The sequence below is a fragment of the Ischnura elegans genome, chromosome 5 (genome assembly GCF_921293095.1).
Source record: "Ischnura elegans chromosome 5, ioIscEleg1.1, whole genome shotgun sequence".
In the NCBI taxonomy this organism is placed as follows: domain Eukaryota; kingdom Metazoa; phylum Arthropoda; class Insecta; order Odonata; family Coenagrionidae; genus Ischnura; species Ischnura elegans.
This window is the reverse complement of record NC_060250.1, coordinates 112936138-112949145: the sequence shown is the minus strand read 5'-3', so window position 1 is coordinate 112949145 and position 13008 is coordinate 112936138. Positions and strand designations below refer to the sequence as shown.

Here is a 13008-nt window from a genome sequence, read left to right as displayed (position 1 = left end):
TTGATCACTATTCATGTGCAGTGATAAGTATCGCGTTGGTCCAGGGAAAATAAATGTTTCTATGCTACGGTGGTGAATAAGTAATTTTTAGCAAAATCGTTTCGTTTCTCTCTGCCCCATGACTTGGCTATGTTCGAGAAGGTTCATGGGAGTGAGTTTTCTGGCCGAACTTCTAATTATCGATCAAAATATTTCGCCGATAGAGTACATTTTGAGTTTTATTCAAATTACCTCCCGTCTGAATATTATTACTATTATCTTCGAAAAACTTGGACGCCGAGTAAAGCGAGTGACTAACGCTGGTGCCGTTTAAGATGAAGTAGGTGAATGGATACAATGGTCACTTGTCTCTTGGAATAGTCACTTGTCAATGGAATATTGCATTATTGAATATTTTTCAAATCATTCCAGCTCCTGTGATCGTATTCAATCGCTTCAAAATCCAACTCAAAGATTTGCCCCTGAGAAGATGTGCTCTATTGTCCATCAAAAGCTCTTTTTAATTTTATCTGGATCAAAAGTCACTTAAACCAATTCATAAAGCCAAATGGATGGCAAAATTTAATTGGTTGGCTTTTTTAGGAGTTTCACCCTTTGTGTGTGGTTATCCTATGGAAAATATTATTACAGCCACTCTACCGTTGAAAGTAGGTTTACATGGAACATTTTGAGAATCGCCCCATATCCCCCCCTGTTTTTCTTCCCTCTAAATTTCTTAATCAGTCCTCTTCCTTTTTATTTTTTTAATCCTTCCTCTTTCCCTTCGTCTTTCCCATGAATTGTTTCTTCCTTTTGGCGCGGTTTTCAGTATCCTCCCCCTGCCTAATACCGATGAATTCTCTCTGCTAATACTCTCTCCATCAGTAACCTCCTATCTTCTCTGATAGGCTCCCCGCCGCACCCACTATGTTCATCCATGGTATTTGCGAAAGACAATTTTCAAAATTATTTGTCATTAAATGCGTGCATTTTCACTTTCTTAAACTTTATTTCTTATGCTACGACCGAAATGTGTTTAGATACGTTATCTTAATGACTTTTCAAAAGTTTTGCACCTTATACCAACAGCCAGGCGTGCTTTAAAGTGCCGCTCTGGTAATGGAGTGGTGCATATATTAACTTGGTACCTAGCAGAGCTGAAATTTATTTTATTTAGTTTCAGCTTTGAGGTTGCCATACAAGCATCTATTTTTGGGGTCCATTTTAGCTCCAATATGAGTAGCTCAGTGAGCAAGTGCTCCACCTTTTGAACTTGTTGTGATCATTGTTTTAGTATGCATATTTTTAGACTGAGGTTGTGCCATATTAATGTAAGATTTTTTAAAGAATGAATTTCCTCATCTGAATATTGTATACGTTCGTCATTTGTTTGTAATCTAACAGAAACTGCGACATATTAGGATTGGTTGTGTGAATGAGAAGAGCACCTCTCTCTCTTTACCAGTTCTTGTTCGTATTATGAATATTCTGTATGTATACATTTTATCATGCCACCCAGAGTTTTTATTTACTAGTTTTCCAAAAAGTTTGAACTTTTTAATGAAATGCGAACATTCTTGAAACCCTGAATTATATCGCGATTGTTTTGTTATAATAACGGATTTTTGGGTCATAATTTTTTAATTAAACGTCCCTTAGCTTCTTCTTTGTGCAAGTATTTTAGGTATAATACTTATATCCGGACTTCGCCGTCGACGGATAAGAAACTTTCATATGATATATTTTAATCTCCTTGAATTGACCTAAATCGGCAACAATGGAGCTGATGTTAGAGATGTCGTTCAGGTAATTAAGTGCAGTTGATGATCAGATTGCTGATATAATGGCAAGCTTCAGATAAGTTTCGTTTTCTGAGATGGTTTTTGTAAATCTTGGATTTTGAATATGTCTGGAATATGTTGTTATTGGAAGAAATAAATTTTAATCCACAATATATCGCGAAAATATTTTCTATCAAACTTCTGTGTAACACTGCTTTGCCGTTGATATTAAGTCAGAACATATTCAAAAGTTAGAACAGGTAATGAGGGAAAAGTCTTAGATGAAAAAAGAGGGAGATCGAAAATGGAAAGTTGGTATGAACCCTTTGTGTGGAAATCGCACACCTGTGGCTTAGTCTGGTATGGGCTACTGGGATCAGCTACACCTTCTATGCTTGAATCGAACCATCGAGCGGCAGCACATAACCGCGTCAAGTAAATTCCTGTTGAAATATTCTCTAGCGATTTGTTTTTATTCGTCCACGGGTGGAAAACTTACTAATCTGCTGAAAAGGGGAAATTAAGACTCGGCGAACGCCCTGAGAACAAATGCGTGCATTCTTTCATTCATTGCATCGTGTCAGTGGACTTCCAGGACAGCGGCTACTCGACCCACAAGGACGCGGCGTGCCGTAGGGCAGTGGGGTGGCCCTCGTAAAAACTCTTGATCCCGGGTTTTGACCGTTGGGCATCGGCTTACGGCACGGCAAGCCGCCGTGATTGAGTTTTAAAGCGGGGAAATGGGGTATTTCGCTAGGAGGGGGGTGGAGGGGGTTGACTCACTCTTTGCAGGTGTGTGTGTGTGTGGGGGGGGGGGGGGGAGGCAGTCGGGTGGGTAGGTTTGTTTTTACGGCGAGAGTGAGGCGGGGGAGGGGGGGTTGGAAAAACACACACATTCCCCTCCCCTCCTTTAACCCCCCTTTGCAAACTCGGCCCATTTTCTCTCCGTTGCCCACTCCCTCGCCCATTAAACCTCCCGCGCCAACAGGTGGAATCCGATTGAGTGGTTTTGGATTCGGTGGGTGGTGAGGTTTACCCCTTCCATTCCTTCACCCCCCCTCCCCCTGCCCCCACTTCCTCCTCATACCCTTTCGGAGCCCAGCGCCACGCAATACCCCCGCGTCACGCCACTCCACTCCCTCCCGTCTTGTGCCTCATCGTGCAATTACCCCCTCTTCTCTTTCTCGCTTTAGGATATCCCGAAATCATTCCGGAACACATGTCACGCGTGCCCGCCTAAATATCTTCTGGTTCAAATTAAATCTCTAGTAAATACACCAAGGATGAAGTTTATATCCATGGAAAAGTAATTGACTTAGCGGGGATACAAAGCGTGCAAAGTTTCTTGTTTCATGTAGTGCTTTTAAATATATATTTTAATTCTATCTTATAGTGTATTTAAGGAGTGAAATACCGGAAACAAATGCTTCTACTTATCAAGTAAATCTTCAAGCTTCGATTTCGTGGATGAAATTCTTTGAGAAGGAAATTCAGTATACCAACATTGTGGGACATTGAGGACTTTTTTCTAACCAATCCTTTCTCACAAGTAGATTAGCGCCAGTTTCCTGTGACTAACGTCATTTGACTTCAGCGGAAAGGTTTATTTGCTAATAATTCATGAGACAGAATGGTGACCGTCACGTTTTATTTTGACCGTGATTGTTATGGTGTAAGATACTTGCCCTTATTTCTTTTACAACTACATTTATATTGTAGTTGTTATCAACGGTTCATATTTTGAGATGATCAGCACATCCACAAGAGGCTACGAGGGAAAAACATTTCTGATTTCCACAGGTGATACATCGTAAAAATAAATTATGGCAGTGCATTATAATTTTTAACATATGGCAAATATATTTATCTCTACGTTCGTATGTAATGCCCAAGATGGCATAGTTTATATGATTATTATTATGCTAATATCATCATGCAAGCGACGTAGAAACATCGATTGCGGTTGAGGTGCAATTTCCAATATTTAATACAAATGAGCGTTTTTGATTATTCGTGATGTTTTTTCTTGTCTCCGTGGCATCATTTTATATGAATTTCTAACTTTGCTTTTTAACTATTGCGGGGAATTACGCATATATTTATTAGCTCCTCTCAATTCTTGAACCATCCTTTATTTACATTCTTGAATTTTAAAAATTACCTCTCACGGATAGAATTAAAAACTATTTTTCTGAGTTTGGTTTATCGTCCTTGTTTTATGCCTCCCCTTTGTGTGCCATCTCGCGTAATTCTTCTTGTATCATCTGAATATCCCGACCATGTCCGCCTTTACATCGCCTTGCCGGCTATCATATTGGTCAGATGAAATCTTGCCTTCATGCTTATTCTTGCATTTGAAAACTTTTGGTATATCTCCGTCATCCTTTCTCCGTGATGCATGCGTTATCCGTCTGTTTTCGATCATTGTACAAGTTCAAATATTGGATTCCCCATGGTGATAACCTGATTTTTATCATTTTCTCTTTAATATATATCGAAGCAAAATAATTTTTGTAAGAAAGGCTTCCTCATTATTTTTTTAGTCCCACCTACTCAATATGTACTGTATATGTATAGATGCAATATTTAAATTTTTCCTTCGCCGTAGCGAGCTTTTCTTTATTCAATGCATGTGCTAGCATGAAGTTCTCTTGTTATGTTGTACCCTCGTTTGCTGATACTAGATACTCCTCGTAAATTATGTATATCCTTTCTCATTGTGTAAATTCGTAGATCAAACGATAAATTGTATTATTTTATCCGGAAATTAGATTTTTATCACACCCCGTGTCATGCAGGTATTAGAAATATCTTAAATTTGATTAAGCGCTTTGTTCCATTGCCCCCTTATCACTCTTCCCGGTACTTATCCCGTATTGTGTAATTCCCTTCCTCGTCAGGATATACCGCTCTGAATTCCTAACACCCCATATATTTTTTTAAACGTTGAAGTTTTAGTCACCCCAAAATAGATATAAATTTGAACGTCCTTGCTACTCGTATTGAAAACCGAGGAAGTCATGTGCTGTCATACTTTGTCTGGCAAATCACTGAATGTCTTGGGAAATAATAAAAAATGAAGTGTGGCTGTAATTGGCAAGTGTTGATTTCTTCTTTTCTTCTTATACATAGGTGTATCTTCGATTCTTGATCGATTAATTCCTTACATTTCATTCATTTGGTATTCCATACTTGTTAAGTTTCAACTTTGTACCGTGGTTTTACTTAGTTTTTATGGTGGTAATTTAACTTAAACTCTACACATTTTGTAGTTACTAACCTTGAATATTCGGTAAAATACACATTTATTACTTCGCATTTCGAAAATGGTAAAATTAAAACGGGACTGTGTCGAAATTCCCATTTGATATTTGACCTAGATAAATGCGTCGCAGAGCATCTTTCGGTTCGCACAGTGGGTTGATTACGTTGAAACTATCCCCATGGTGTTGTCGTATGCTTGTGGACGTACAGAACCCAGCGGCAGACTCCTCTCCTACCGTTTTCCTTTTTTTATTTGTTTTAAATACTTCTCCCATTTTTTACAAACTGTCCTTAACGTTCTTCTTTTCCTCTTGTTTCAGACGGAGAACAGGGATCCTGGGAGAGCGGCTTGTCCTACGAATGCAGATCTCTGCTCTTCAAGGCTCTCCACAACTTAATCGAAAGGTAAATTTTTCTCTCTACTTTTTTTCCCATTTTCCTTCGGAAGTTAGTTTTTAATCGTCCTCCTGTGTAAATTTTAACATGACGATGGCAAAAAATACTCCATAATACTGCAAAATGTTCCCTTTTTCCTATCAACTTAGGCAACGTTTTGCTTTTTCGTCGAGTACTCGATTAACTCTGAATTTTTATTATTTTGATTTCTTTTTATATTAATAGCTTCTGTGAAACGATTTTTATTGTTGTATACTTTCTTGTTATACCTAAATCGTGTTTTTTTCATCACAATTTTCGCTCCAGCATGATTCGACTATATTTTATATTTATCAATGAAATTATTTATTGTATTCTCTCAAATACGGGGCAATGACTTAATCATTTGAAAAAATTAAACATAGTTGCAGAAATCCTTTTCCAAAATACGGAAAAATAACTACGCGTGATGCTTAACTTGGTCCATAGCTTTCAGTATCATTAAGATCCTCGGAATGCTATTCATATTGAAATCCATTTAAGGTCTGGTCCGTCTACCGTTCTCATCTCCTGTCGTATTATTTGTTAACTTCATATTTTTTTTCATATTTATTTGTAATGTAGGCATACCATGAAGAGCGTGAGAATAGCTTTTGCTTTTCAGGGTTAATGTAATACATGTATTAAAAATGTAAAAATTATACTCGAGAGAAAAACTGAGGTAAAGTTTTCATATTGAAGAAACGGATGATGATTGGCTATTTTTCATCGCATGTACCCTGAGAATTTCAACACGATAGCGGAATTAAAACAAGCGACACTTCGGGAAATGTGATCGGTCGAGCGGGAGTTGTATGCTTTCCTTAAGCATCTTGGGTCTACATATGTTTATGAACTCCTTCATCCATCCAAATCTCCTCTTTTAACTGACAATGGGGCCTGATTTCCATCTCTTCTTCTCCTCCGATGCAGATGTCTCCTGTCCAGGGACTTCGTTCGCTTGGGGAAGTGGTTTGTGCAGCCGTTCGACGGCTCGGAGAAGATCATCGGCAAAAGGTGAGTGGATGCATTCAATGGGTGCATTGGGCGTGTGTGTGTGTGAGCGCGCGTTGATCGCCGGCGGGCGGGGTTTGTTTGGTCGCCGTGGGTCGATGGGCGAGTGGCGCCAGGCGCCGAGGCGATTGTGGGCGCCGGAGGGGGAGGTTGCCTCCTGGATAGTCCGAGGGATGAATGGTAATGGCCTCGGAGGAGGAGTGGCTGGCTTCAGGCGCTTTGCTCGAGGATCGACCACCCATTAGCGCGCCGATCGCGGCGTTAAATTACCCAATTTATGTGGTGCGTGTTGAATGTTGGGCGCATAGTTATGTCTTAACCTTTTCAGTCAGACATTTTTTCTCTACCGTGATGAAAATTATACTTTTTGCTATAGAACATATTTTCCTATATGGTGTCATAAACACATTGCTAACAAGATTTGATATTTTTTGCGAAGTAAATTTTATCGTCTATTTAAATAATTTTGGGTAAGTATGCACGAGAGGAGGTTAACATCCCCAGAAATTCATGCCCACTTTAATGGTCACTTTGAATGAAAGGGTTAATTCATTGACGATATCCCAAGATGACGAATTATCCAAAACGTGCGTTTCGCATATTTTGTCGAATAAGTGTTTCCTTCATAGATAAAATGAAATTATATTGAAAAGGAAGACAATTTTACGCTTAATTTGGGCGGTGCAAATCTTTATTACTTTAAAAAATCGTGTTTTGCCTCCGAATCATGGCTCTATTTTCGAACGTGATACTTCAGTTGCATCATACATTTGCGAAAAACTAAAAAAGTAGTGCCGCGGCGTGCCATCGATTTATTGGACATGTATATTTTGGCAGTACAAAATAGTTTTTTTCCGCGAGGGAATTACTATACTAATTTTATAAACAGTCCCTCAAAGCTTAGACTTGAGGAATTGCCCGAAATAGCCTAAGTAAATATCCGGATTTCAAATACAATCAAGTTTAGGAAACACGAATTTTTTTATCGGTTGTCTTTGAAGTACAATAATAAGGGCATATTCTGCAACTTTCATGAAATTATTATTTCTTTTTTGTCTCCCGGTGCGCCCGGTTTGGTTATCTAGTGATTTTTAGATGGAGGGACAAGTTCATGAAATGAAAATAAATAGAAGGATAAGAACATATTCATGTTATCCTCCGTATTTTACAAGACTGACCCAACTCCACTATTTTGCCGCCAACTGCTCTCATTTCCTGGTGAAAAAACGATGGTTGAAAAAGTTGAAAACTGGTTTATTCTTATTACAAAGTATGAAAATGTCATTATTTTGTCCATCGACTGCCTCTGAAATGTAATATTACCACATTATAACGCACGCCTTTTTTATACGCATTAATAAATCCGAAACTCGATTTGGTTACACCTAAATAAGATTCTGGTTCGCCACTTGAAGTCATTCACTAATATCCTTTTGAACTAAAGTGCCTTGTTTGTAACCAGCAATTATAATGAACTGTGAATTGGATTCTAATTACGATTAGATATCCTGAGGGTACCAGCAATTTTATAGCCCCGTATCATGACGCTATAAAGAAGTCGGATAGAGATGATAATGTAAACGTTTGGGTATTCCTTTGGGACTTTCTAATTCCTCGTATATAAATGGGACACTGGAGGTTTTCCAACCGAAAATACGATGAAAAAATCGCCAAGTGATACTTTTACATCTAAGTGTTGAAATAATAACCATCGTTGTAAAAGGGTGATCGGGTGGCTAAGGTTACTGCTAGAGGAGGTACGTAGGAGACTGAGGTTGTGGCTAAGGTGAAAAGGTGGATGCTTCGAATAATACGAGAGCATAGGCTAATGAGTAAGCGAGTAAGTGGTTGGAGGAGAACTGGAATCATGGATAGCTTGGAATTCAATGGGCCTTTTGCGGATATGAAGAGATATTTATCGTAGCTGTGGCCTGAAAAACTTCTCGGTTAGGTTTCCTTGGAAGGGAATATATTTTAGGTAAGGCTCATTCGAAGGGGGTGCTCGTGAGACTATTTATCCCAAAACTTTCGGGGTATTTGAACCCAGTGACCCCTTTTTCCCGATCGCTACGCTTTGAGATTCACTGGGGGAAGGGTGATAGACCGGGTGAGAGGAAAGGTGAAAGATACTATTCGATTCATAAGGAATAGGCGGATCAAGATAATTAAATACAAACTTTAAATTGTTGCTTTATAATGAAACAAATGGAAGAACTCTCGGATTCAACCATTCCATAAGATGACCGACAGCTGACTGACTGCCTATGGAAGCATAACACGTAGGGCAGTGTCAAAATTTGACTTACTCAGTCAACAGGAGAAAAACGAAATACCTTTGGTGGGGATTCAAAATTGATGACAAATACTTACAACAGACGCGATGTTTAGTATAATTTACCGTATAAAAATAGCATTAAAAGGTAGATCGCATTAATAAATTGCAGCCAATAACTCCGCCGCAGGAACCTCCGATAGTCCTTTTCGGGCCGACCGGAGCGAGGGCGTGCCTCTGGGCGGTTCGTATTTTCCCGCTCGACTCGTGGGTTCGCCTCGCGACCGCAGCGCCGAGCGCGGCGCAGATCGTGGACCGCGCACGACGGCCGAGCAGCGACTTTCCCGAAGGGTGGTTCGGCGCGCCCCCCCGCCATGGCCCGCTTTCGTCCGCCCCCACCAGCGGGCGCGCGCGCTGCCGCCGCCGCCTTCGCTAGAAAGTGACGGCGTGGAGTCGGATCAATATAGCCGGGGCGGCGGGAGGGGGGCAGCTGCCCTCACACACTAACCGGCTGTCCCCTCCCCCTCTCCCAATCGCCCTCCCCGTACAGGACGGATTCTTCTCTAGTGCCTTGTTTCCACTACACTCATCTTACGCTGGTTAGGCTTGACCAGGCTTACATTTCGCTGTGGAAACGGCAATTAGCGGTATCCGCTGTTAAAATTCTAGCCACGGTTTTGATGAGGTGGGTGGAAATCGTTGGAACGCTACTTATGTGACTGCGGTGGCTAAAATGCTTATTCATCGCATTGGTCCTACTACTAAATTGCGATATTCCTTTACATTCCTACCTTTTTGTCTTAAAGACGGTGTGTTACGTGGTTGATTTTTTATCGTTTGTAATGCCAGATGGGTTTCTAATCATCCACCAACCAGCGTATAGCTTTCGTAGTGTAAACGGGGCATAGGAATGGGTGGGGGCGAATCTCTGCCCTCCCCCCTTCCCCGATTCGCAAGGATTTCCTCTTCCCCTCCCGCCACCCATCTCTGGAGTCCGTGTGTGTTGAGGTTTCAGGCGTCGTCGACGTGAAGGAAGGAGGAAAACGCAGATCGCTCGCAACGGTTGGGAAACCGAAAGCGAATGGGATCGGAAACGTGTCGGTGGGGGATGATGGGAAACGCCGATTGGGGCGGCGGAACGGAACCTTGCACAGCCGGGTAGCGCTTAAAATGTTTTGACGATTTCTAACGGCCGTACCGTAATGAGGAAGGCGAGGAATTGTCTGGGCATCATTGGAATTGTTTCCGCCACACTTGTCATTTGTCAGTCCGTCGCATTGGTCGTACTTAGTCGAGGAAGCGTTTTAAAACAACTTCAATTACTACTCTTGGAAAACTGTGTCTGGATGGGGATATACAAGAGGAAGGGTAGCAGGGAAATTCAGACCCGCTGGTGGCAGGCATTACTTATGGGAACTCCAATAAGTGATATAAATTTAAGTTAGTTATTTCCATCCAATTACCTCGTTGTTACCACCTGTATTCCATCTGTATAAATGAATTGAAAGCTATGTGACAGTTTAAACCTGAAATGGAAACATTGAAATTCCTTTGAAATTATTTAGTGGAATGAATTTTATTTAGGTGAACTATATATTATCTTTTAAAGATGCGTTTCGTGGCAATTTCTGTGGTCACCTATGCGAGAAACAAGTACTACCCTTGAAGTGCTCCCTGCTTCACACCCAAGTGCCGCTTTCTCCGAAGCGTATTGCGACGGATTCGTGGAAAGCTTCCATACAGAGGGAGTTGCTGTGACGACAGGGGAAGCGGCATGGAGGGGTGGTTTGGGGAATGTAGCGGGAAAAGTCTCTCCCTTTGAGGGTCTGCCCGTGCACTAATACTTAAGGCTTAGGGGACATTAGCCAAAGGTAAACAACGACGTGGTAGGTGATAACTCTCCCCCCTCATTACAGTTCAGTGTTCTTTCTCTAATCGTCCTATACCCAGATCGCGCTCTATGGACTTCAAATCCCCATCCGGTATTTTGCAAAGAAAAGAAATGTTTTAAAATGGAGAGTTGGGTGGAAAGTTTTTGGTGATGGTTGAGCTCGCCCCTGAGTAAGCTGTTGGTTCATTTATTTCGTGCGTTGAGTAAGAGGGTAGGCTGTTTCCAAATCCACCTGTGAGATGACGATTGCGACGCGAGAATTTTAGTTCTAAAATTGAATTGAGAATGTTCATGGGAGCTGCTCTCCATTCAATTGGTGTTGTAACGGTGTCAGTCGCCACACGACGCTCAAATACACTGGATTGAGTAAAGCTGAGTTTTCCTATGATCACTCCAGCGGATATATTCGAGTTATAAAGCTGTCAATAATGTTCTCCCTATAGCACTTTTACAATGTATGGCCTGCCAGATAGTGGTTAAACTTAAGAAGGTTACATCGCAAAAAAGTTGTTTATTTCGTGAAATTTCGGTAAGTGCTCTTCCTCCCTTAGTCGTTCAAAATGAATGGGCCATCCACGCAATATTTTTTAAAAATTTCCCTTACATGTTACAAAAATTGTGTAAGTTTCACTATTGCGTGAGCATCGTCGGATTATTAAATTTTTTGGTGGTCTCTTGCTTCTTGAGTTATTAGTTGTTAATGGATGTAGTTGAATCCTAAATACTTAAGCTCGGTTATGGTGTCGCTTACTTGACATTGAAAGAATTGTAACATGGCTTTGCTTAAATATAAATCAGTAAAAGTTTACCGTAATTTTTTTTGTGTTGATGGAACTTACGTTATTCATTCATGATGATTTTTACTATGTTTGCCAAAAGTATAAATTTTTGTTGTTTTGAATCGCGTTGTTACCGCAGAAATTATTCACAAAATTCGCGGGGTCCTTGTCACTTGATCACGACGGTGTTTCCGAAGCGTCGTCGTCCTCATTCCGATCTCCTTTTGGATCGGCTTCTTCGCTGTCGTCGGGAGAGCGGTGAAGATAAAAGAGGCAGCTACCATCCTATCCACTCCTCCTGTAAGGAGGTGAGATTTCATCTAACTTTTGAAGTAAATGTTCTTCTAACTCTGCTTCATCAGTTGACACCCATAAAAACAGTCTTTCTGTGCCCTGTTCTCTGGCATTCGAAAATGAAACTTATAAAATGTTCGTTGTACCCTCATAATCTCGGTAAGAGCGTCATCGGACTAGGTATTTATTGGGTTATTGGCAAATGGCTGCTGTACTTTTTGTACTTCGCCTTATTTTGCAGAAAAAGGTGCGTACTTAATATTACAAGGACTGAAAAATCCACAGTTTATTTTCCCTTATTTTGCATTTTAACCTCGACTGTTGTCGCCTATGATGATGAAAACTTTTTTGTTTTTAATCACGTCCGCGAAAATTGTTTGCATTCAGCTCCGCAGTCGCGAACCCACGTCCTGAAGCCGAGTGCAACATGCACCGCGCGTGTAGTGTATCGCCTCTTCTGCTATGACTGACCACGCCTCCTCGCATTCGCTCGCATTAGCCCCGTTTTGGGCGGATCCCCCAGCGAACGCAGGCGGTCCCAATGCGGCCCGCGGGCCGGTGCGTCCCCTCCTCGCGAAGGTCACTCGCTAAATACCCCCGCGGCGGCAATCTTTCGGCGTCCGTGGTTTTTCACTGTGCGCGCCCGAGGAGTGCAATCGATGATGCGCATTTCGTGCGTCTTTTCCCTTCCCTCCCTCCCCTCCCGCTATTGTCCCTCGCCCATCGAGTATTTCCCTCCTCGAAATCTTTGTATGTGGTTGTCAAAGTATAAAAGCGCTGATAACTTTTCTACACAATTTATTTAGTCACCCAACCGACCATGGTTCCAGCTTCTGGTGACTCATTCAAGGTTGGTAACGTCAGTAGGCTCCTAAAAAATGCTCGGGAAAGTTGTTAAATGTGCTGTAAGAAATTTTTAGTGTTTCTTTTTTCGTGACATGAGCATGTTAACTTTCCATCAAGTTAGATGTGATACGCTTATGACTATATTGCTTTTATGGTATGAAATCGAGAAAGAGTTTCACCTTCACCATTTGATTTTTTTCTTTTATGTATACATCTCGAATAATATCCTTATTTTTCATTTAAACCCGAGAAAACGAGATCAAATTAACGAAGTAATAAATCGGTGAATATACGAAAGAAAATCTCTCACTAACATGTGCTCAGCATCTGTGTAGTTCGTGTAAAACCGTATGGTATACGTCGTAAACATAGATAGAGTAGTGTGCGTGTAGTGGCGCAAATAATAGTGCGCCACCCAAATGGTATTCTCTGTGAGGCTCGGGGAATGACATCGTAATGAGGGTGACAAATGTC

The 13008-nt window shown here is 41.1% G+C and overlaps 1 protein-coding gene across 5 annotated transcripts in view; it reads left to right on the top strand.

Moving 5' to 3' along the window:
* Positions 1-13008, top strand: part of LOC124159422 (mediator of RNA polymerase II transcription subunit 13) — a 159843-nt gene that overhangs the window by 63706 nt on the left and 83129 nt on the right. For all 5 annotated transcript variants that reach the window (XM_046535227.1, XM_046535229.1, XM_046535228.1 and 2 more), the window contains exons 3-4: positions 5345-5429; positions 6372-6455. In XM_046535227.1, the coding sequence (XP_046391183.1) occupies positions 5345-5429; positions 6372-6455 (169 nt within the window). The remainder of the gene's footprint in view (positions 1-5344; positions 5430-6371; positions 6456-13008) is intronic.